The sequence below is a fragment of the Eucyclogobius newberryi genome, unplaced genomic scaffold (assembly GCF_026437365.1).
Source record: "Eucyclogobius newberryi isolate DKJ021-1_F unplaced genomic scaffold, fEucNew1.0.hap1 SCAF_7, whole genome shotgun sequence".
In the NCBI taxonomy this organism is placed as follows: domain Eukaryota; kingdom Metazoa; phylum Chordata; class Actinopteri; order Gobiiformes; family Gobiidae; genus Eucyclogobius; species Eucyclogobius newberryi.
The window spans coordinates 8,404,687-8,429,887 of record NW_027316389.1 but is presented as its reverse complement, the minus strand read 5'-3'; the positions used below and the strand labels follow the sequence as shown (position 1 = coordinate 8,429,887).

Sequence of the window (25,201 nt, the reverse complement as noted above, 5' to 3'; positions counted from 1 at the left end):
TACCACCTATAAAAGGTGTACTTTGTAAATTGTAAAGTTAGGTAGGGACAGAACGACCTTGTCTTAGGGAGAGAGAGGGTGTTTATCCACTGTGCACGAGAATAAACTTCCACCTTTTGAGAGAGACCGAGAGACTCTGTTTCTGCTTCAAGTTATTGCCTGGTTACTCATTACTTGATCATTGTTTACAGGAAACTGCCGTAACATGTCCCTGACCAAATAAATAAAATACTAGTAAATAAAATGGATAAATTGAATAAAATGAATCCAATAATTAAAAAAATAAAAATAAATCCAATAAACATAAAAAAATATTTTAATTTTTTTATTGGATTCATTTGAATTGTTTTTATTATCTATGAAAGTAATAAAATGAATATGTTAAGCAACAAATTCAACACAAGTGCAGCATTTCATTTCTAAAAACATACATTTATTGTGTTCATATTGTCATAGCGTGGGCAGGTCAGAACGCACACTGTACACTTCAAGCCTCCGAGAAAAAGCTGTTGTTTCTCCGCTTCAGTGACAAATAAAATGAAGAGGAAGAAGAAAAAAACCCAAACATTCATCATATTTCTCTTTAAGCAAGTCGTACGCGTGTTACAACGGCGCCCTCTTTAGGCCAAAGTGGTTCGACGTACCCAAACATTTACAGGGGGTTAAAATACTGTACAGTCATTTATATTAGTCTTGAGTAACCCTTTCGTCATTGGTGAAACGCCAGAGCGATTCTTTCAAACAAAACGAGCCGATGTGATAGAAATTACAAACTATTTTAACAGGTGGTTATTTCGATATAAACGCTACACACTAGACTTTATAAAGGATTTCTCTCTCTCTCCACACAAAGGACGGCCACCAGTGCGGTCCACACACATCCCTCAATACAAAACCCACAGCAACGGAAACGCGCACACGCTTTTTGCACTTTTGACCGTCGCGATCGCCTTAAAAAAATGGCGCCGATCCCTGAAGTGATGGACCTTTGAAGCGGACGGCGTTATCGTAGAAAAGATTGTGTAACGGAAGTAAATGGACGACGGAGAAGATGGTGAATAACGACAGCTTCACGTTGGATGAGTGTTTTTTTGCGGTGAGTTTGGAGGTAAAATAAAAAGTGCACAGTGTAAATCTGACTCTCCTACACGACACGGTACTTTTGCTTTGCCCGGAACGTTCCGTAAAGTACATTAAGAACCTCTTTTGGTGGAATAGTTCAGTCGTTTCTTCCGCATCGACGCAAACGACAAAGCTGTTCCGATATCCCAAAAAAAAAAAATCACAGGAATCAGATGCTTATTGATGCAAAAAAAGTCCTAAAGATGCTAATTTGAACAAGTGTAAATATTGGAAAAAATCATATGTGTGGGAAAAAACAAGCGCGAGAACAGAAAATGACAGCGTATTGTCTAAAAAAAATGTAATTGTGTCTTTTAATTATCATCGTGGCGTCGAAATCGGTATCAAATCCATTCCTTTTCATTTTTAGCATTGCATTAAACTTCTCTATCTCCATGGAAACGGAGAGGTGACCGGGCCAAGTTACAGAGCAGATCCGTGGCGAGGCGACACCGCTCACATTCATGCATTTATGCACTCACTTGAATAAAAGCAGGATGGATATGTTTTAAACCCAGACTGTGGAACATTTCAGGCAAAGCACTTCACATCTCCATGGAAACGAGTAAAAAGCAATTCCATTTAATAATAACTGAACTAGACCTAATAAAGCATGAATAACAACGATCCAGGCTTAGTTACTACTTCATAAATAAGGTATTCATGCAGTACTTTCCTCTTTCTTCATTCACTGTTTGTTCATGATTCATTACCGTACTTTCCGCACTATAAGGCGCACTTAAAACTTATAAGGCTTTAATGATCTCAAAAACAGTCAGTGCGCTTTACAACCCAGCGCGCTTAATATTATGCATTAATTCTGGGTGTGTTTACCGACCTCGAAGCCATTTTGCGTGGTACAGGGCGCTCTGTCCAAATGTAAACTACTTTATTACTACAACATTAGGGCAGCCAAAGTCAGGAACAACGTGGCGTGATAAGGACACCTAAATAAGGACCCCAAAATGACTCCCGACTGTTAAACTCGAACACTGAAGATGAAGAATTTGACACGTTATAACTGAATGAGGCTGCGAGTTGTCGTGGATAGGCTAACGTTTGTTTTAGCGGTATCAGACTGGCTTAATACGCTTTATAGTCCGTTATAGCGACTTTTATATGAACAATTACCCAAAATAGACCATTCATTGACCGTGTGCTTTATAATCCAGTGCGCTGTATAATCCAGTGCGCCTTATAGTGCAGAGAATACGGTAAGTGTTTGTTCACGCTGTATTAAGGCTCGTCAAAGAGTAGCTCCAGTTACATTGTGCACCTTTAATTATGACATTTTGGGCACTTTTTTGGACATTTGGGGATAAAAAGCATGAATACAAAAGTCCTGGTTGAAACTATAAAAAACAAATGTATTTTTTTGATCAGGTCAATGAAAGAAAAAGGAATAACGTAGGTTTGAAACGTGTATTATAATCGAAACTGTGCGAATAAAATACAAAAAAACTGAAATGTGTGTCTGTTACAACTAAAAAAGTGGTTTGAAGGTGAATCGGGTCCGAAAACGTTCAAACGATCAAAGTTCCGTTAAATATGTTGTAGAGAATGTGCAAATATTCTGTAACGCCAAAATCCAACTTTCACAGAATGAGCTATAAAAACATCTAAAGATAAAAAAGGGCTCAGCATTTTCTCTCTTTTTGTTGCAGAAATCGGCTGAAATGAGTCCGTTTATGTGCCGCAAACGTCCGTAAAAGATTTGTTCGGATTCTGTCAAACTAAAATGAAACGCTTTTGTTCAAGGAAGATTAACAATTGTAACAGACTCTTTTTTACAGTACATTTTCTAGCTTGGCTCATAATCTTTGGTTTGTGTCAGAACGTTTAAATATAAATGTGTTTTTATTGCCTTCATATCAAATACTTTCTCTTCATTCGTCAGTCTTTTCGTTCATAGACTAAAAAAACAAAAGAAAACGCTCTAAACATTTCATGAACTGCTGTAAAAATCTGGAAAACCACAATGAGAAAACTCGGATAAAATGGCAGATTTCTGGGGGGACTTTCCACAGAGTGAGTCCCGGTTGTTTCTGTGGTGACAGTCAGTGCTGGGAGGGCGTCGTGTGAGCGAGGGGGGCGCCGCCGCTGCTGCTGCTGCTGCTGCTGCTGTGGAGCGGGGCGGGCCCACTGTGAGTCTGGCTGTGAGCGCCCCCCTGTGGCTGCTGCAGGATGTGCACCACGCGGCTCAGCGACTCCGTGGAGGCGAAGGCCAGGTACTGACAGCAGAGCCAGTCCTCCAGCCCCACGCCGCTGCCACAGTCCATGGAGCGCTCGGCGAACTTGATCATCATCAGAGTCCTCTTCAGGTCCAGCCAGTTCTGCAGCGTGGCCTCGCAGTGGGAGGCCCCCGACAGGGCGCCGGCGGTGCTGCAGCCCAGGGCCGTGAACAGGTCCTCCCTGGGACCCCACAGCAGGCACTGCAGACAGGCGCGAGCGTCCGACATGCGGATCCTCTCGGTGGGGTTGACGGTGAGCAGCAGGCGGGCCAGCCGCTGCAGGCCCTGGGAGTAGAGCGAGCGCACGGGTAGGGGCGGCAGGTCGGCCCACGTGTACTCCCGCTCCTTCAGCTCCGGCTGCTCCTCGAACGGGTTGGGCCGGTGCAGCATCTCGTAGATCAGGATCCCGGTCTGGAACTCGTCACATTTGCGGTACTGAGTGGCCGTGATGATCTCAGGGGCCAGGCGGGACTGGTCCCTCAGAGTGCCAGGGTCCACCGCCAGAGAAGACTTCTGTTTGGCCTGAGAGAAGTTACTGATGATGAGGCGGGCGGGGCAGGTGGCGCTGGAGGCGGCAGAGCTGGACAGGTTTGCCGTGGAGCCGCTGCTGTTGTTGTTGGGCTCGGAGGGCTCCTGGGAGCCGGAGCCCGGGCTGTGCACCAGCAGCAGGTTCTCCAGGCGCAGGTCACAGTGCGTAACATGGAAGGGCTTCATGTGCTCCAGGCCCGAGCACAGCTGCAGCAGGAGCAGACACACCTGCCGCTCGTACAGCTCCGGGTTCAGGGTGTGACGGGACACGGCGTCCTGCACGAAGTCCCCCACGGTCTGGAAGGGCACCTCCCGAGTGATGACCACCACTCGGCTCTTCAGAGACCCGCAGGTCAGTCCACTGCTCCACGACGCGTCCTCAACCTCACCGTTCTCTTTGGAGTCCGTGGTTTTGGCTTCATCACTTTCTTGATCTTTCAGCTCCTCCTCTTCCTCTTCCCCCTCCTCCTCCTCCCAGGGCAGCAGGCGTCCCGGGACGTCAGCCAGGAAGTGTCCACAGTCCTGCTGGATGTTGAAGTGCACAGGTAGACTCTGTCTCACGGCCAAACTGTGGAAGAACTGCTGCTGCGTCTCCTTCACTTTGCTCCGACAAATCTGTGGATACAAAGACGAGATCAGACACATCATGTTTGTGAGGAGGGTCCACTTCCTGTCCTCTGCACGTCACAACAGGAAGTGATTCATCTCAGTCCAGAGCGTTGACTTTGACCTTGGTGGTCTGTGGCCTGATTTATGCAGCTTTTATTGACCGAGCCTCACCTCTCACACTGTGTCATTCTCCTGGAATGTGCTGCTCTCTGTTTGTTTCAACACGTTCTCTCAGAGGCCACAGACTCAAACACCTCCAAACAAACTCACACTTCTTCACTCGCTTTGTAGCTTCAGGTAAAACAACAAAAAACAGGAAGGGAATTTTACCTTTTGAAAAGAAAAGAAATAGACCTTCTCCTTCCATGTGTTTCATAATGTTGTACTTTTGTTGACAACTGAGGAATGTGGTCCCACCTCAGGAAATAATCTACCAGGTAAATACAAGTTGAGTCCTGGTTTAGCCCTGATTTAGTCCTGGTTTATCCCTGATTTAGTCCTGGTTTATCCCTGATTTAGTCCTGGTTCATCCCTGATTTAGTCCTGGTTCATCCCTGATTTAGTCCTGGTTCATCCCTGATTTAGTCCTGGTTTAGTCCAGGTTTAGCCCTGATTTGGTCCTGATTTAGTCCTGGTTTAGTCCTGATTTAGTCCCGGTTTAGCCCTGATTTAGTTTTAAAAAACGTACTTGCCCCTTGCCCGACTGGCAGACGCCCCGCCCTCTCACCTTGATGGCGTAGTTGAGCGTGGGGTCCTTGGCGTAGGAGGCGGTGTAGTAGACGGCGTCGCCCGCCCCGCAGCAGGGCTGCCCCGCCACCAGCCGGAAGTCTGACCAACTGTCCGTCCCGAACCTCAGGTGGTCCTTCTGCCCCGCCATGAACCTGTCCTCGCACTTGGCCGCCAGCTTCCTCAACGTGTCGGCGTGGAGCCCCCTAATCCGACCCACCACCTCGTCCCAGCTGTCCAGCCCCTTGTACAGCGCCGGCCTTTGCGTGGGCGGTTGTTTGGGCGTCCCGCTCCCGGCGCCCCTGCCTTTACCGGCGGTCTTGGCTCGTCCCGCTAGGCACTCCGTACTCAAGTAGCCCTTCCTTTCTCTGGGCGCCGGGTTCTGAGCGAGCAGACACGACATGCTGTTCACGGGACGGCCTCTGTGGCGCCCGGGTCTCTCCAAAGAGTCCCCGCTCTCTTGGTCCTGCGGGCGGTGCGGCTCGGAGCTCAGCGACGAACTCTGGCTCGCCGTCTCCCAGGTGGAGTCGAGGTCGTACAGCGGGTTGGCGACGCTGAGGTTGGCGCCGCCCGGTTTGGCCTCGGCCCCGGCCCTCGGCGGCCGCGGGTCGTTGGCGCCGCGCTGCCCGAGGCTCGGCTCGGTGGAGGATCGCGGCACGTTTTTCTTGGGCAGCGGCGGCGGGGTGGCTCTGGGGAGGGGCGGGTCGTCCAGGTCGAGGGAGGCCAGGGTGTCGTTGGACGATTTCAGGTTGCGGGGTTGCTTGGTCGGGATCATGTTGGCGCGGGACTGACCTGGGAACGAGACGAGAGGCGGGGTCAAGACGAGAGGCTGGGTTTGTACATCGGGTCGGTTTGCCCTCTCGACATAAGCGTTACCATGGAAACGACATGTTCAAAGACATAAAGATCAAACCTAAAGGTCCAAACCAGGTCTAAACCAGGTCTAAACCAGGACTAAACCAGGTCTAAACCAGGTCTAAACAGGTCTAAACCAGGTCTAAACCAGGTCTAAACCAGGACTAAACCAGGTCTAAACAGGTCTAAACCAGGTCTAAACCAGGACTAAACCAGGTCTAAACAGGTCTAAACCAGGTCTAAACCAGGACTAAACCAGGTCTAAACCAGGTCTAAACCAGGACTAAACCAGGTCTAAACCAGGTCTAAACCAGGTCTAAACCAGGAATAAACCAGGTCTAAACAGGTCTAAACCAGGACTAAACAGGTCTAAACAGGTCTAAACCAGGAATAAACCAGGTCTAAACCAGGTCTAAACCAGTGATAAATAAATGTGTTGAACTATAATGATCAGGACTAAAACTGGAACACGCTTGATTTACTCTATGACTGAAATAGTACTTACAGTTCAAATAAGCTTCATGCAGAGTCTGTTTGAAGCTCTTGAAAACGCTCGTTTGGACGATTAAAACGCCGTAAACACTAAAGTTCTGTCACAAATGTACACCGCATTTCCAAATGGGCAGAATCAAAGGAAACACAAAACACAAAACTGATCCGTTTCTCGTCCTTCTGTTCTTCCACCTCCACATCCAGTGTCCCACACATATGCTATTGTCTGACCAAAAAAAAATCAAAAACCCACATAATTATGCATTTTACAGTTGAAATTAGGGATTGGATCTAAAGAAATATCAGAAAAATGTGGTAAATCGTGTATATTAAGTAGTAACCTGATGTAGTATAGGTTTGCATATGATTATTAGGTTAATTTATCATGATTATTCAGGTCACAACATAATCGTAAGAACCAAACAAATAATAATTGTGACAATTTTAGAAGCAAAATTAAGTATTTTTGTTCAATAAACAACTCAAAATTAGACCTGAATGTAAAAAAAGTTATTTTATCAGTCAGTTTTTGTCACATTTATTTGTTGTACATATATATTATAGTTTTAGACCAATCGAGCAGGTATTTGTGGAGAAAACGGTGAAAAATCTGTAGAAAATGACAGGAAGTGACATCACACCTCATTCCAGTCAAAGTTTATGCAGATTTTACTCAAAGAAACAACTTTTTGGACTCTCTAAACCTGAATTCAACAAAATAAAGTCGCTCTCATTTATTTTTATTTCTTGAATAAAAAAGTTGTGATGTTAGATGAGTTTTTCCCAGTGTTTGCTGGGTAATTTCCTGGTGTGATGTCATCAATTACAAACAGGAAGGGAATTTATTTGAATTTAATTGTGCCGGGATTTTATTTGTAGTTATGTTCAGTTGATTTGTGTTTTTCTTTTCATTTTTTAATCTCTGGTAATTTTGTGTTTTGTTAAAAAAACAATGAACAATTCGTAATAATAATCTTTAGCTAAATTCTAAATAAATGTATTTTAACTGCATTTTAGTTCAGTGAGTCGTCCGACCTGTAGGGGGCGCTTTAATATTATTTTGTGTTTTTTGCCGATCACAAACTTGTAACATATTAGAAAACGGGAATGAAAGAAAATTAAACATGTCACTGTTTAATTTCTCACCGATCTGCACTTTATTTATTCATTAATTTAAATGTTTATGTCATTACGTTAATATAAATTACCATCACAATCAAAAAGGAGCCGAGAAGGAAAAAACCTCATAAATATCTGCCCATTTCTTGAAAAAAAAATGCCACACTTCAATTTATTATAATAATTTTTTTAATGTATTATTTAATTCATATTATTTGATTGTTATTGCTTTACACCGTTTCTTAAATATATAGAGATTAGGTGATGTTTTTAAATGATAATCCATTGTTTTACTACAAAAACTATGAGAAAAACAAGGCACATTTGTTTCCGTTGTCGAGTCTCTTTCTGTTTTTAATTCTAATTGAAAAACGCACTTTTTTTTTGCACAAACAGTAACGTTGATTTGTTGTTTTGGTCGACAATATCACGTTTATTAATGTGCTCTATGAATAAAGTTAGATTGTCAAAGTAAACATCACAACTTGAAATTCTGAATATTTATCTTGCGTTGTTTTTATTAATACAGTTATACACTTATAATATACTTATGTTTGGACTTATTTGTCTATATTGGAATACAAAAACAGGAGGAATAAGCATCTTTGTTAAGACTTTATGGTAAGTATAATAAGTACCTTTATAAGTCTTAATAAAGCATGAACAAAGTGTTAATTGCCGAACAAATTGTCTATTTTGTCCATGTTGTATTAAGGCAAATGAAGGTGTAGATCAAAAGATTGCTCTGTTTTCTTTTAAAGTCAAATGTATAATGATTATTTATGTTTTAACCGTTAGTTTAGTGATTTTAATGCATGTTTTTCTGTTCTATAAAGCAGTTTGAATGACTTTAAGTGCACATTTCGGTCGACAAATACCGCGAGCGAGTGTGTCCTGAGGTGCGTCTCACCGAGGTTGCTGTAGGTGGCGCTGCACTGGCTGGAGGTGGGAGAGTGCGAGCGGTTGGACGGCTCCTCCTCCCAGAGACTGGCGCTGCCCTCGCTGGCCGCGGCGCTGGCCAGGGCCTGGTTCACTAGGTCCTGGCCCAGAACCAGCCCCAGGTCTACTTTGGACGGCAGCGGCGTGATGTCCCGGGGGCCCGCGTCCCGGGAGCCCGCGTCCCGAGTCCGGAACGCGCTCAGAGGGACCTGGCTGTGGGCGGAGACAAAACGAAGCGTTCAGTGTGAGGTTTCTGCACGTTCAGTGAGGTTTATGTGCGTTTGCGGTCAAAGCGGCGCAGGGTTGCGGCCGGTACGATCTGTCTCGGTTCTTTTTGTTTGATGTCGATGTAAAAAAAGCTAAATCATTCACTAAAATAAAATGTCATAGTTTTGGCCGGGGTGCGACTTATACTCCAGAGCGACTTATATGTGATTTTATTTGTTATTATCACACTGACAACCACAAGAGGGCGCTCTAGGCTCTAAGCGACGCAGAAGAAGAATCTGCACTTCCTCTTCCTCTGGAGTTTGTGGAGTTGTTTAGAAGTGACACAGAGGAAGAAGAATTCAATGGATTTAGTGATTTGGGGTAAAACTGATGCTTTGGTAAACTTGTTAGCATGTTCTTTATGCTATAGTTATCTGAATAACTGTTCATATGTTAAGTTAACATACCAGACACTTACCACAGTTCTGTCTGTGCCTCATGTAGCTGAAGGTGTTAGCGTTAGCATACGTCATGCAGCTGAAGGTGTTAGCGTTAGCATACGTCATGTAGCTGAAGGTGTTAGCGTTAGCATACGTCATGTAGCTGAAGGTGTTAGCGTTAGCATACGTCATGTAGCTGAAGGTGTTAGCGTTAGCATACGTCATGTAGCTGAAGGTGTTAGCGTTAGCATACGTCATGTAGCTGAAGGTGTTAGCGTTAGCATACGTCATGTAGCTGAAGGTGTTAGTGTTAGCATACGTCATGTAGCTGAAGGTGTTAGCGTTAGCATACGTCATGTAGCTGAAGGTGTTAGTGTTAGCATACGTCATGTAGCTGAAGGTGTTAGCGTTAGCATACGTACACCTATTCACCATGTTCTCTCATCTGTTATTATTTTAAACTGGATTTCAACAGGAAATGTCTGTTCTTGGTCTTTTATCAAATACATTTTCCCTAAAAAATGCGACATATAAATGTTTTCTCTTCTCTATTATGTATTTTTTGGCTGATGTGTCCCAAATGACTCAATAACTGGTGTCACGTAGGAAGTAATGTGGGTCATTTCATTTTGTCGTCATAAATGTGAGTTACACGAGAAGAGAAAAGACGGCGGGAAATCACGTCTGAATCAGAACTGAGCCTGTGGTGAATCCTGACTTAAACTGACGACGCCTCAAAATCAAACAAAATGAAAACGAAACAGAAAAAAATAAGGACATTTAAAAATAACCATACTTTAGAGATGACAAAAAAGGGCATTCCGTGAAAAGAAAAGCTTAAGGCACAAAAGCGTTCAAATAATAGTCCCATTTAGTCCAGATTTTCTTTTTTTTCCATTTCAATTTCAATTTTTGTATTTTTGTAATACAACAAAAAAAAAATCACACAGAACGAGAAACAAAACAAGACAGAAGCAGCATTCAGACTATTTACAGATCATGTCAGTCCAGTCTCCGATCTTTGTCAGATTTTGTGTGATGCCTTCATACGTTCCAGAGGGATCCATCTATTAGGGCCGCTGCAGGGGTTTTGAGGCCCAAGTACAGAGTGTGAAAAACCTCTAAACCTCTCAAATAAGACGAGAGAAATGTATTTAAATAGAGCTGGAACTAATGATCATTTTGTTTACAGATTCTTTTGATTAAGCCATTCGTTGTCTTGTTTCACCGAAAACCCCGTGAATACCAGACTTTTACAGAATTTGACCCGGATGAAGCTAAAGTGATGAAGCTAAAGTGATGAAGCTAAAGTGATGAAGCTAAAGTGAGACCGTCCAAGTGGAAGATATTTACGGAGGGAAAAAATATTAAAAAAAATACTCTGTTTATGCGTTTCCTGTGTCAGTTTGTGGTTATTCTTACTTTGTCGTTAAACTCTCTCAACACACAGCCTGTTTAGAGTCTTACTGTAGTTCAGAAAATAATTATTAAATTAGTTGACGATGATCTCACAGGCTGATTAGCTGTGACTAATTAAACATTACATTTATTTTTCTTTTATTTAACAACACATAAAAAACAAACGCACGGTAAAGATGAATTTGTTTTAGTCCTGGATTTAAAGGCGCAATGGACGATTTTTCGGCGATTTGAGAACGCAGGCGGAAGTGCGCATGCGCACTCCCCCGTGCGGACTGATACAACACACGTGCGTTTGTTTATTAGCGCAACAGAGCGCATCGCATCTCTCGTCTCCCGTAGATTTCTGTCCACTTCTGCGTCAGCTCGAACTGTCTTTCTCCGTCTTCATTTTGCCCCGTACACTGAGGGAACTATATTATGATAGATCCATGCGCTTAGGCACGCGGAAACGTGGGTACGAACAGCACGCGGCTGCAGGTGAGCGGTAGGTGCGTTTTATGATTGATACGTGGCAGGACAAATGATTTATCCACGCCACGAGGGAATATGATAAAAAATTTGCTGAAAAAAATCGTCCATTCCACCTTTAATTTTACAGCAATTACGAACCGTGGTTAGGCTGAAATAAGAATTATATTTAAAATCTTAAAAAAATGAAGTGTGAACGGCAGATTAATGCACAAGTTGGAGCACATTCCACACATTTTGACAGCTCCGTGATGAAAGACGACAGAGTTAAAAAGCTGCTTGAATGTTTTCCCCCTCGGGCTTTTCGTCTGAACCGAACCAGACACTTTTAAGAGTCTCTTTGTCGACCGTAAAAGAGGGCGGGACCATCGCGCCGTCAAATTCGCAATATAAATATCGAAATTGGCGAATGTGATCGGCTCAAAAGAATCCATACTGCATACTTTCTGAACGTAACCGCGTCCAGTCGTCGGGATTGTAATGTTTATCGTCTTCATCGTCCATTTCACATTTCAGTATTTCCCCACACATTTTGCCAGTTAAAAAAGACTTAATGACAGGATTTTACAGGATTGTACAATTTATTTGGTGTATTTATACCTGTTGTACATATATATTATAGTTTTATACCAATCGAGCAGGTATTTGTGGAGAAAATGTTAAAAAATCTGTAAAAAATGACAGGAAGTGACATCACACCAGGGACACTCATTCCAGTCAAAGTTTATGCAGAATTTACAAAAATAAACAACTTTTTTGACGCTCTAAACATTAATTCAACAAAATAAAGTTGATCTCATATATTTTAATTTGTAACATTAAAAAAGAAGTGACATTAGGTGAGTTTGGCCCAGTGGGTAATTTCCTAGTGTGATGTCATCAATTACAAACAGGAAGTGAAATTATAAACCTAAACAAAGCTATTCTGCGATAACATTTGTATAATTTTTGACTGCATTTTAGTTCAATGAGTCCTCCGACCTGTAGGTGGCGCTTTAAGACTGACAAAAATCCACGAACCGTTTATTCCTTTTGTCATTTTGATTTGGCGATCCCGCCGTTTTTGTTATAAAAACATTTGTAATTTGAAAATAGACAAATTCGACAGACTGTGGACTAAATGGGGCGTTTTTTGGGGGGGTTTACAAGCTATGATTTTTATTTTTTGTTCTGATTTTGGTGAATCTCTACACATTTTGGTTTATATATTTTCTTTTTTGGTCTTGTCCTCAATCTCTGTGTTTGTTCTCGTACGTTTATCCATTTGAAAAAAAAAAAAAAAAGTGTTGGTCCTGGCCTGACTGCGTATTTTTTTTAATATATATTTTTTAATATTTTATTATGCAAAGCGATATACATAAATAAAATACAATATACAAAAAAAACAACAACAGAAAAATAGGTTTAAAGACAGTTTAAAGACTTATGGCATACGAAATACATCTTTTATAATAAGTATCAGCAGCAAGACAACATTTTTCAACAAATTTCCTCTTATTTTTTCTTTTGATAATTGACTGAGCCTGACTGCAGAATAATGACACTTCACAATGCAACTTTTTGTATTTTTTAGTTGTATTTTTAGTTGTATTTTTTTAGTTGTATTTTTTAGTTGTAGTTGTTTTTTTAGTTGTATTTTTTAGCTGTATGTTTTAGTTGTATTTTTAGTTGTATTTTTTTAGTTGTTGTATTTTTTTGTTGTATTTTTAGTTGTATTTTTTAGTTGTATTTTTTAGCTGTATTTTTTGTTGTATTTTTGTTGTATTTTTAGTTGTATATTTTGTTTTTTTTCTGTATAATTTGTGTGTTGCTGTTGTCATTGTTTGTCTCGTCAAAAAGCAAAAATATACATATAAAAAATAAAAAAAATAAAAAAACGCGACTTTCGTTCACGTGAGATTTTTCCCGTTTCAGTTTAAATGTCAGAAATGAGTTTTATGTTTTTCCGCTCAGACACTTTCCCCTCGTCTTCGCTTGGTAAATACCTCGATGCTTGCTGCGTGTTTGGGGGTCAGGACTTGACTTGTTCAGATCTGCCTCGCAAAAAACCCCTCAAACGACACAACTTTCGCTCTGTCATAGCGGCAAATCCTTAAAACACAAGCCCTAAAGCCACAGAAACCGACCACGTCAACGCAATTGGGAAATAAAGCACTTTGAATGGCGACTTACCCACTGTACTGGCTCACGCAACTCCCCATTTGTAAAGCTTTATAGACGTCACATTATTTCGCCTTAAGTCAATTGTAGAAAACAAAAAAGTAAAAAAATAAAGTAAATTCCTTGGTTGTTTTTGCGTTTTCGGCCTCAGAAGTGGTTCCTTTGAGCGTCTTCACCTGTGTAAAAGGCAGTGTCCCGACAGAACACGGGAGCGCGCACTCGCTCTGAGCCAATCGGAGCGCTCCTGTCGAGTTAACCCTTCGCTCGGCGCTCGAAAACAGCAATAAAACAAGTGGGAAGTGAGTACAACACGGTGTAAGGTGAAGGGAAGTTGGAGATAAGAATGACACTAAAATCTCGCCTGATTTACAGACTATTTTTGTTTTAAAACGGGCCAATCTGCAACAAAATAAAATTGTTGTATTATTTAATTTAATCCACTTTTATTCATAGATTTACATGGGACATGGGATTTTTAATATCCAAAATACCCTCAGTATAATTTAATTTTGGATCCAATACAGGTATGTCAATAAAATTAAGAAATACATTTAATCCAGGCTCTATCCATTTTTCAGATTAAAATTTTCAAAATGTGTGAAATTTTGGCAATTTTTACACATTAAATCGCAGGTTATATGTACTTAAACGACAGAAGAAGTTTCAAACGAATATATCAAGAGTTTTTTTTTCAAATTCACCTTAAGCCTCGGACTCCCACCACTTGGTTTACATCAGTATTTCATTTAATTCCGAATGCATGTAATACGGGTTCTGTTTACGGCGTCGTTTCGGGCGCATTCCTGATTGAAAAGCGAAGGCCCGTCTGACTCGAAGGCTCGCGCTCATCACTCATTAACAGCTTCACAGTAAACAAAAGGTTAAAGGGTGAGAAATGTGAGAAGGTGGAGCTAAAGGTGGAGCCGTGGCTGGTGCTTTTATCAGTAACTCAATAGTTTACAATGCACACAACTTCCCTCAGAAAATGACTCACTTGTCTCTGTAAAATACATTATTACGGCTGCAACACGATTTAAAGTATTTTTCATTCACTCGTCACTATAAACTATACTATATTTATTCAGGGCTGCAACTAACACTATTATAATGTACAATATATAACAACAATTATATTTTAGTAGTCGACTTGTTTAAATACCGTATTTTTCGGACTATAAGTCGCTTTTTCATAGTTTTGGCCGGGGTGCGACTTATACTCCAGAGCGACTTATATGTGAGATTATTCGTTATTTTCACATTGACAACCACAAGAGGGCGCTCTAGGTTCTAAGCGACGCAGAAGAAGAATCTGCACTTCCTCTTCCTCTGGAGTTGTTTAGAAGTGACACAGAGGAAGAAGAATTCAATGGATTTAGTGATTTGGGGTCAAACTGATGCTTTGGTAAACTTGTTAGCATGTTCTTTATGCTATAGTTATCTGAATAACTGTTCATATGTTACGTTAACATACCAGACACTTACCACAGTTCTGTCTGTGCGTCATGTAGCTGAAGGTGTTAGCGTTAGCATACGTACACCTATTCACCATGTTCTCTCATCTGTTATTATTTTAAACTGCATTTCAAGATGAAATGTCTGTTCTTGGTCTTGGATTTTATCAAATACATTTCCCCCAAAAATGCGACTTATACTCCAGTGCGACTTACTTATGTTTTTTCTTCAATATTATGCATTTTCTGGCTGCTGCGACTTATAGTCCGGAAAATACGGTACATTATTAACCAGAACGACTGAAGGCTTCTTTCTAGATAGAGAATATTTACAGAAAAAACAAAACAAACAACTGAATGTATTTTTTTGTCATTTAATAGAGCCACTGTCGCCGTAATAAAAAGGCTTTTTTGTGTTGTAGTCAGTACATTTGTACAGTCAAAATACATTAATTTCTTATAGTCGACAAGTCACAATTAGTTGATTTATTGTTTTTTTTCGTTCAAATAAACTTCACGTAAAGACGCACTAAGTAATTTTTCCTCTCGGAGTGCGTTGTAAGCTGTAAAATTGGGATTGATGTGTGAATTTACTCAATACAAATACTTTTCTTGCCTCGTCTGTGACTTTCGTGTCGTATATACGGTTGGATCATAAATCATAAAGTCGCACATCTTCTGCCGATGCCACGCCCATTTCTGATGACCGCTTGACGGACAGAGCGAGTCTGAGGTCGACCATGAGTTTCTTTGGCCGATTACAGCCCTACAGTCCACAAGAACGTCATAAAACCTCTCTAACAAACTGCAGTCACCTCTCCACAGATCTGACCTGCATTGTGAAAATCAATGAGTTTAATGCCATGCTGTTCAATATCTCTGGGTGCAGCTTAAAAATAGCGACGGATGCAAATATATGTGTTTGTTGTTTAGAGCGAGACAAACTTAAGAACAAAGGAACGCCCCCGAAACGTTTGATGTGAAGGGGAAAAGCAAAAGCGCGGCGGAAAGTCGACAGATTTGGGCCGAGTTTTGACGGCGTTGAGCGGTGTAATATTTAAAGAGTTCACGGAGCTCGGGGCGCGAAGGAGGCGAGAGGAAGTACAGGAAAAGGAGTATTAAAAGTAGAAAAAATCAGGCACCGGGAGCTTTTCACATTTAGATACTGTTCCATTTATGTTGTTGCCACATTTAATAAAATATGAATAGTGTTAGGTACCAAAATGTCTATGTTGGTGAGTAAAAATGTTTTTTACTGAATGACTTCGCAAGACAGAATCCCGAGTCAGTCCAGTGACCTGAGAGTATATATTCTAAGCCCTATAGATGATGATATACGTTAACTGCTACTATCGCCTATTCGGACAGTTAAATCAATATAAAGTATGTGCAGGTTCTTTGCTAGTGTCAGTGTTTATCATTATAGAGCGACTGATGTCCTTTCTTTTACCACCAGCTTTATCGGGGAAATTAGGTAACACAAATGTCTTGAAAAACATTTAAAAAGACTTCCCGATTTCCCTGCCCTATTCTGAACTTTTAAGGAGGTAAAAAAGTCACTTCTCCAAGGACAGAATATTTGATAAAATAATAACCTCTCTGTGAAGGAGTGTTTATTTTCACAACTGATTTGAATAAACTTAAGTTACAAAAAGTCACTTCTCTCTCCTGAAAAAAATATAAAACTGATGTAATTTTGTCGATCAAAATGTTGACATTCAAACAATATTTTAAAAATGCATCGGGAACGTGCTAAAACGTGCCTGTAAATGTCTTCAACGGACCACACATTTAACAACAAAAGTGCAGAAATATCACTTTATACGCTTGTTTTGGAGATGAAACTAGGTCATTTTTAAAAGTTTCAATTCCAGACGATACAGACGAATTTTTCATACCTCCCAAACAACAATTGCGATTATATGTCGCTAAAGCTCCGACTCCGCACCTCAATATGTTGCCTATTAACAGGAAGTTGAATCCTATGACTAGTTTCTCAGCCCTTGACATGTAAAACGTGGCATACCTGGCTGGTTCTCCTCCAGTGTTGGACGGCGACGGCGTTCTTCTCGGACTCGCAGACTTCAGACCGTCTTCCGGGTTCAGCAGCGCCGTCTCTGGCACCTCTTCAATCCTCAGCTCTCCTTCTCCCGGCCCACTCTCCGGTTTATAGGTGAATATTATCGTTGGTTTCTGGTTCGGATCTTCTGGCTTGGCCTCCGCGAACCACTGGTGCTGCTGCACGGGTGGAGCCGGCAGCATGTGTATCACCGTCCCATCGAGTCCCACCAACTTGCCCTTCTCCTTTTCCGCCTTTTCACCCTTTTCTTTCTGCTCGTCGTCCTCTTTCCGCCTCTTGAAGAAACTCCTGAAAGATATCCAGCGTTTTGGTTTGGAGCTTTCCGAACCGCCGCGTCCATCTCCGTCACCCTCCGTCCGTCTCGAAGGAGAACCCGAACTCTTAGTCCAATTGGCGAAATGCCGTTGCAGTATGTTGGTGGCATGGTACGGCGACGACGTTGATCTGGGCGGAGGGAAGGGTGCAGTTTGCTCCGATTTCGGACTAGAGAGGGAAACCGACGCCGATGCGCTTTGGGATTTGGACAATACTTTAGGCGGCGTGTCTTTTTTGGACTTTAACCCGACGTCGGCGGCGGTAAAGAGCGATTTCGGTCTCGTCAGCGTGTCTTTCATAGCGTCGGGAGGAAGCGAGTACAACTCTTCCATGCTTTTGTCCGCGGATGTCGGCGAATCCGGGGGCGTCCGTGGAGGCTGGATTGACGTTACGATTTGCGAAAGCACAGCACTCGCCTCTTCCCTGTGGCTCCCCGCAGACCGATACGTCCAACTAAAATCATTGTCATCTTTCTTGCAATCTACCGTTATCCTCGATGACGCACTAGCACTCGGACTACTCTTAGCAATGGCCAAATTTGCCGGCGAACTCGTCAAAGAGATGAGTTGAACGCGGCCACATTTAGAGCTGGTGCTGGACACGGTGCTAGACTCTACATTGCACCTCGCCTGTACGTTTGACGCCGCGGCAAATTCTGGTTGCGATTTCTTGTCCTCAAACGAAGCTCCCTCTGATGTTCCTCTACCGGAGATCGTTTTGTCGGTGGATGAAGACTGGACACTTTCAGATGACCCGATTTCTTCATAAGTGTGACTCGCCACTCGACTCCCGGCACCCTTAGGTGGGGGCAGCTCGCCGCAAACTCCTAAAAAGCTCTTGTACACGGCCAAGTTATCGTAAGCGCTCGGATTGATCACTATGGGGACTTTTACAGCGTTCTTACAGCTGCGCGCATAGGCTGGCTCGTCACGAATGATGATGGGGAACGGAGGCATCCCCGCATTGTTGAAGCTATTGAATTTGATCTCGGATAAGTTTGGAGACTTGACCGGGACAGTGCGCGACGAGGACACCCCAGCGATAGGAGAGGTCGGCGCGGATTTGTGATTGTAATATTGAGCGGCAACGGACGCTCCAGAATTGCATCCATTTCCGAAATCCACTTTGGCGATTTTCTGTCTTGGACTCGTGCTCGACGTCCACACTTCCTGGTAGCGTATGTTGCCGGTCTTTTTGCGGGAGGTGGGGATCGGTGCCACGGAAATGGGTGATCTTGGCGAAATGGCGAAAGATGGAGAGGTTGGCGAAAGTGGCTGGCCGGAAAAGGTCCTAGGTAGTAGCGTCGGGACGGTGGGACTCGACACGTTGGGAGATTTCGGCGACAAATTGCAAACTTGTTCATCTTTGCTCGCCATGGATGCGGATACGTCCACTACGGTGTAAGGCTTACAGATGAGGGATTTTTCTAGATTGACAACACGGTATGGCTTCGCTTTCTCCTCTGTCGGACTAAAACTAATTGTAACAGGTTGTCCCTGGATGGCTTGGGGCATGGGTGCACCCTCTTGTCCCTCTTTATCCTCTAACCTAATCGCCAAAACTGACGTGTGCGTTTCAGTAACTTTGACTGGGCTTTTTGGAGAAGTGCATTGACCGTTTGGCGACATAGGCGACTGCAAACCGTTTTTTATTGGACAGGGGGCGCTGCTACCGCTGCTCAAAGTCGTCCGCGAGTCTTCGGTCTGGGAAGAAGACGATTCGGGAGAGGTCGTGGTCTCGGAGTTGGAAAGAAACCCACTCCCTTGCAAATCGTGATGTTCGTATGGCATGAGACTCCCGTTCGAGTTCATGGAGGGGTAACCATTCAAAATCTCGTCGTAACTGTCATCGTAATCAACCGCGCAGATCCTTTGGAGCGACCGGTTTCGCAGCGGGACAGTATTCCACTTTTTACTCGCCGCGAATGGGACAGGGGACAACGTGGCGGCTCGGAAATTGGCGAAGCGCGGCTGACCCTTCATGCGAATTTCCATCGCCAGCAGCTCTTCGTCACTCTCGTCCCAGCTTTCGTGTTCGTCGTCCCTTTCGGTATCGTCGTCGTCGTCGTCGTCCTCGCTGGAAAAATCTGGGTAACAAAACCGCCCTCCCTCCCGGCTAATGATCTCCGTACTGTCACTTAGCGAGACGCGTTTTTGCGACGAACTAGGACCGCCAAAACCGTCTCCTCCGCTAATGCTACTTCCCATGGCTAAACAACTTGCAGCCGGTAGCCCTCTTTCCAACGATTTCCGATACGATGTATTTATTCGCCCCCAGAACAAGTCTTTAGAAAGAGGAGGCGAACTCAAACCAGGCCCCAAACCGGCGATTTCCTTTAAAACATCGGTCAATCCGCTGCTATTGTTATTCCCGCTCGGCGTTCGCGGGCTAAACGGTCCGTAGCCTTCGATCTCCCGCCGTCCTCCTTCGCCTTCGTTGTTGTTATTACTCGGCCTATTTTGGTTCAGTCCGTTGTGGTTCCATACCGTGAAGGCCGAGCTTTTGCCCAGTTCCACTTGGGCGTTTGTGGGCGACTGGACTACGCTTCCGTCTGAATCGAGTCCCGACGATGGAGACGATGGCGACAACGGGGAAGTCGGAGAGGACGGGAGCATCATCGTGGGCTTCACGGCGATGGTCGGCTTCTTGGCCACAGGAGGTCGGAATTGTCCTGTCCTGAAGTGGAAAAGAAATAAAACAGTTTGAATGAGACTTGTGCTATTTCGAGTAATCAATCAGATCTTGTTAAACGATTATGTTGCTCTTATACCAGGGGTGTCCAAACTTTTGAAACAGATGCACACGTCGAGGGCCTACATGAAGTGACCGATAGTCATTTAAGTTATGATGGCAGAAGATTTCCAATTTCACAGTAAAAAGTACAATTTTCGTTATTCGGGTAAATTTAGCAGGAAGCCTGAGGGCCGACAAAAATTGGTCTGAGTGCCGCATTTAGCCCCCGAGCCATAGTTTAGACACCCCTGCTCAATACATGTGTAGACCACAATTCGATTTGCTACACTTACCCAAAGATCATTAAGTTTATTCAAGTTAAAAACCATTATAGTCCTTCTCTGGATATCTACTTTTGACATTATGGAAATCAAGTGTTTTAGTGAAGCTTAACGAAGGATATGAGAAGCAGGATTAATTAATAAAGCTAAATACGACTCCGGGTTTGAGGGGACGATTTTACGACATGGTTAAAACCTCAAACAAGTCAAGGTTCCAGATGTAATGCAATGACAGTCCAACCGACCTGGCTGACCCGCTGCCCGCCCTCTGCGCGTTGTGCGGAAGAAGCCCGGTGCTCGCTCTGGTGCCCCCCGGTGGCAGACCCTGCGGGTGCGTCCCGGGAGATCGCGGCTCCGGGGCCGGCCTGGCTCCCGCGCTCGCCGTCGGGCAGTGCAGGCTCTTGGGTTTGAAGCAGTTCTTGCATTCGCCCGGTTTCCACACGTGCTCGGTGAACGCGCCGCAGGCGGACATGGCTGCTGGGGGGGAGGGGTGATGGGGAGGGGGGCGTGGGGCGGGGTCAGTGGACAGGAAAGCCCTCCATCAAACCGCAGGCTGCGCCGAGCGGCGAGGGATAATGAGGGATTCAGGTGAACACAGGAGCCCGCTGCACCTGAGGAAGAGACGGAATATGAATGATCCCAACGGCGTCAAGAGGAGTTTATTTAATTTGAATCATATTTAACATTTTTAAAAGAGAGTTGGAGGTGGAATCCCTTTAGTTGAGGAGTGGTTCTTGGCAGAAATGGTAGTAAATCTGGAATAGTGTAACATTTAGACTACCGTATTACCGTAAGTTGCACCTTTTTCATAGTTTTGGCCGTGATGTGACTTATATGTGATACTATTTGTTATTTTCACACTGACAACCACAAGAGGGCGCTCTAGGCTCTAAGCTACGCAGAAGAAGAATCTGCACTTCCTCTTCCTCTGGAGTTTGTGGAGTTGTTTAGAAGTGACACAGAGGAAGAAGAATTCAATGGATTTAGTGATTTGGGGTAAAAGTGATGCTTTGCTAAACTTGTTAGCATGTTCTTTATGCTATAGTTATCTGAATAACTGTTCATATGTTACGTTAACATACCAGACACTTACCACAGTTCTGTCTGTGCCTCATGTAGCTGAAGGTGTTAGCGTTAGCATACGTCATGTAGCTGAAGGTGTTAGCGTTAGCATACGTACACCTTTTCACCATGTTCTCTCATTGGTTATTATTTTAAACTGCATTTCAAGATGAAATGTCTGTTCTTGGTCTTGGATTGTATCAAATAAATTTCCTCCAAAAATGCGACTTATACTCCAGTGCAACTTATATATGTTTTTTCTTCTCAATTATGCATTTTTTGGCTGGTGCGACTTATACTCCAGAGCGACTAAACTTCTACTTTCTACACACACTTTGAACTCTACGGCCAATACAACGATGCAGCTCATTTATGGGTTTTTACGGCCTATAAGAGCAAAGGTCTGACCCACAAGTGGAGCAGGAACGTGCTAGTTTACTCTTTACTGCTACTGTTTTTTACTGCATAAGGCACACGCTCTTATTGTGAAAAACACACACAGAGAAATGCGTTTATCCAGCGTTTAAGTTCCCAAAAGGAAACGGAGCTGCTGCACGGTGAGAAGAAGAAGTCAGTGGTTTACGTTTGCAGGAGGAAGATGAAGATGGTGATAATAATGACTTTTCTGGAAGATTAAAGTATATTTTATTTCTTTAACGAGCCGTGTTACTGGCACCGTTTGGAAAAAAGCACACGTTAAATTAATTTCTGTGTAAATATCTCATGTTACAACGTGGAAACCTTCACTTATGTGTTAAAAAATCTATACATAACAGTCAAAATTTTACAGTACTCTGTTTTTTAAAGTATCATTTTAGTTTCTTTCACTATATTTAATATCTGAAACTAAATGTGACTGAAGTGAACTAGTAAAGACTTAATATTTTGAGTCTTTTTTTTATTCTACTGACAGATATCGACATTTAACAGTCGAAAAGTATTTTACTTGTCGTCGCAATCTCTTATATATTAATAAATGACAATCATGTTAAGTAGATTTGATCGAGGCCGGATTGAGTAATATTTGGATTGCATTTGGCCTCAGCAAACAAAGTTACGATACAAAGAGCAAACTGCAAGCGACAACCTTGTGTAAACTGTTTTTGCAACTGAAATATTCCATTAATTTATGAATTGTGTGGAGGAAAAAGTAATATTATTCCACCACAAGCATCATTTCAACAGCTCAGGAAGTCAAAACTACTGAAAATGTTTAATCCATACAGTTTAGAGACATAAAAAGAGAATAAAACCAGGATATAAACCAAGCAAGTGGACAATATTAGTTTTGTTCCTGTTCTTAGTGTGGTTTTAGTCATGATTTTGTTGCTTCTTGTAACGTTTTTGCCCCCTTTAGTTGTGTTTTTGTCCCTTTTAGTTGTGTTCTTGTCACTTTTAGTTGTGTTCTTGTCACTTTTATTCACATTTTTGTCGCTTTCTGTTGTGTAGTGTCCCTTTATGTTGTGTTTTGTCACCTTTTGTTGTATTTTGGTTGCTTTTTGTGGCATTTTCGCCGCTTTTGGTTGTATTTTCGCCGCTTTTTGTTGTATTTCGCCGCTTTTTGTTGTATTTTGTATATTTTGAGTTTACTGACAAGTGGACAACATTACACTGCAGTACTCAAAAGTCTCCAGAAGGGGGCAAACTTTGCACATCTTCCCATCGTCCTCAGTCAAAACCCTTTAACTTTTCTGAATACCACGTTCAGGAGAGTTGTCTGGACCCGCCCCGCGAGACACGGCTCTGCACCAATCAAACGAGTTCCTCCCGCGGGACGACTGCACCGCCAAGTCAATTAACAGATCGTGGATAACGAGGACCAGCGCGACTAGAAATCCAACAATAAACACCTGCATAAAAACTGAACGACGACGGACGTGATTGGGCTTAGGGACATAGAAAACAAAAGAGGAGCATTTATGAATACACACAGAGTTGTCACGGTAACAGCGTCTCAAACTAAAGACTATTTTCAGACAATAGAATGTAATTTTCAACACAAAAAAACAGCTTTGTTCAACTAAAGATTTTTCTAAAACTGTTCAAATTTTGTCCGGTTTATGGGATTTTTTTCAATACTTGCTAAAATTACTACACTCTACACTCTACACTTAAGTGTCAGTAATTGTTTTAGTATATGATTTCTGATACTTTTGACAACTGTAAATGACCAATAAAAATATCATAATCAATAAAAAAAGCATTCAAATGTATGAAAATGAGTTTTGAAAATTTTCAAACTAAATTAGGTCTTTGTTAGTTAAATGAAAAGAAATGAAGAAAAATGAAAAGAAAGTATTTTAGTATATGATTTCCGATACTTTTGACAACTGTAAGTAATCAATATTACAAAACTGGCAAAAAACGTATATTTTGAGGCTTATATTTGTATTTATTGATTGGTTTATTTGAATAGGACAGATTTAAAAACATTGACTGATTTTCTTAGTCAGTATGTTCTATGGTCCTTTCTGGTCAGCTTTTCCTCCAAAAAGTTTTTACAATTTTCTAAAATTTGACTTTATTTGGTGTGTTTATACCTGTCGTACATACAAATTATAGTTTATACCAATTGAGCAGGTATTTGTGGAGAAAACGTGGAAAAATCTGTTGAAAATGACAGGAAGTGACATCACATCAGGGACAACTCATTCAAGAAACAACTTTTTTGACTCTCTAAACATGAATTCAATAAAATAAAGTCGCTCTCATATATCTTTATTTGTCAAATAAAATTAATGGTGACATTAGATGGGTTTTGGCCCAGTGTTTGCTGGGTAATTTCCTTGTGTGATGTCATCAATTACAAACAGGAAGTGAAATTATAAACCTCAAAAATGTGCTATTCTGTGATAACATTTTTCATAAATTCTAAACTGCATTGTGCGGCCTGTAGGGGGCACTTTAAAAGAATCGTTCAGAAAGTTTGATTTCATGAAGAATTGTGGAGCGGCGACGTGTTGAGAAAACGAGGAAAGAAAATGTCGGATTTTATTGTCGTTTTGGTCGTGACGTCAATAATCATGATCGTTGTCCTCGTCGTTCATGTCCCACCGAAGCGAGATTTGACATTTCTTTAGACATTTTCTCTTTCCTCATGTCGACGTCCATCGCCGTGAGCGACAACAGCTTTATTCCTGGTGATCTAGGCTACGTCTCCGCGCGCTCGCCTCTTTTCCACCCGAGCGAGTGTGCGACAGCTGCTGGACGTCTGTGGAACAAAACAACGTCCTAAATCCTGACCTCCATCCATCCATCCATTTTCTACCTCTTGTTCCCTTTCGGGGTCGCGGGTGACTGGAGCCTATCCCAGTGACTTCGGGCCTTAGGCAGGGTACATCCTGGACAGTGGCCAACTTGTCGCAGGGACAACACAGAGACATAGACATTACAGACAGCCATTCACTCTCACATTCATTCACTAGGCCCAATTTTAGAGTTACCAATTTTTACCTAACACATGCATGTCTTTGGACGGTGGGAGGAAGCCGGAGAACCCGGAGAGAACCCACGGTAACACGGGGAGAACATGCAGACTCCAAAAATCCTGACCTGTCAAAAGATAATGATGACCAGTGTGAAAAGTGACGCTTTTGTGTGGAACGATCACAACTATTCCCTCCTCTGAGAAGCGTCTGTGCGGCGTCTGTGCGGCGCCTGAGTGGCGTGTTGTGTACGCACTTAGTTTATGCATCTGTTTGTTTGACTTCTGTTAGGCCGGGGCATTTGACTAAACTTTAAATAAGGTAATCGACTTGTTTATCGATTTATTTTAATATATATCATTTTTGTCACTTTTTGTTGTTTGTCACTTTTTGTTGTATTTTTTTGCTGTTTGTTGTGTTTTTGTCACTTATTGTAGTGTTTTTGGCACTTTTTGTTGTATTTTTTAACACTGTTTGTTGTATTTTTGTCGTTTTTTTGTGTAGTGTCACTTTTTGTTATTTTTGTCACGTTT

At 42.5% G+C, this 25,201-nt stretch overlaps 1 protein-coding gene across 1 annotated transcript in view; it reads right to left on the bottom strand.

Annotated features, from left to right (window-relative positions):
• Positions 1-432: 432 nt before the first annotated feature.
• The window catches only part of peak1 (pseudopodium-enriched atypical kinase 1), a 33,158-nt gene continuing 8,389 nt past the window's right edge, over positions 433-25,201 (bottom strand). The window contains exons 2-6 of the mRNA XM_072434535.1: positions 20,427-20,792; positions 16,799-19,843; positions 8,593-8,834; positions 5,218-6,008; positions 433-4,496 (exon numbers count right to left, since the gene is read on the bottom strand). Coding sequence (XP_072290636.1) covers positions 3,180-4,496; positions 5,218-6,008; positions 8,593-8,834; positions 16,799-19,843; positions 20,427-20,653 — 5,622 coding nt within the window. The 5' untranslated portion in view covers positions 20,654-20,792 and the 3' untranslated portion in view covers positions 433-3,179. The remainder of the gene's footprint in view (positions 4,497-5,217; positions 6,009-8,592; positions 8,835-16,798; positions 19,844-20,426; positions 20,793-25,201) is intronic.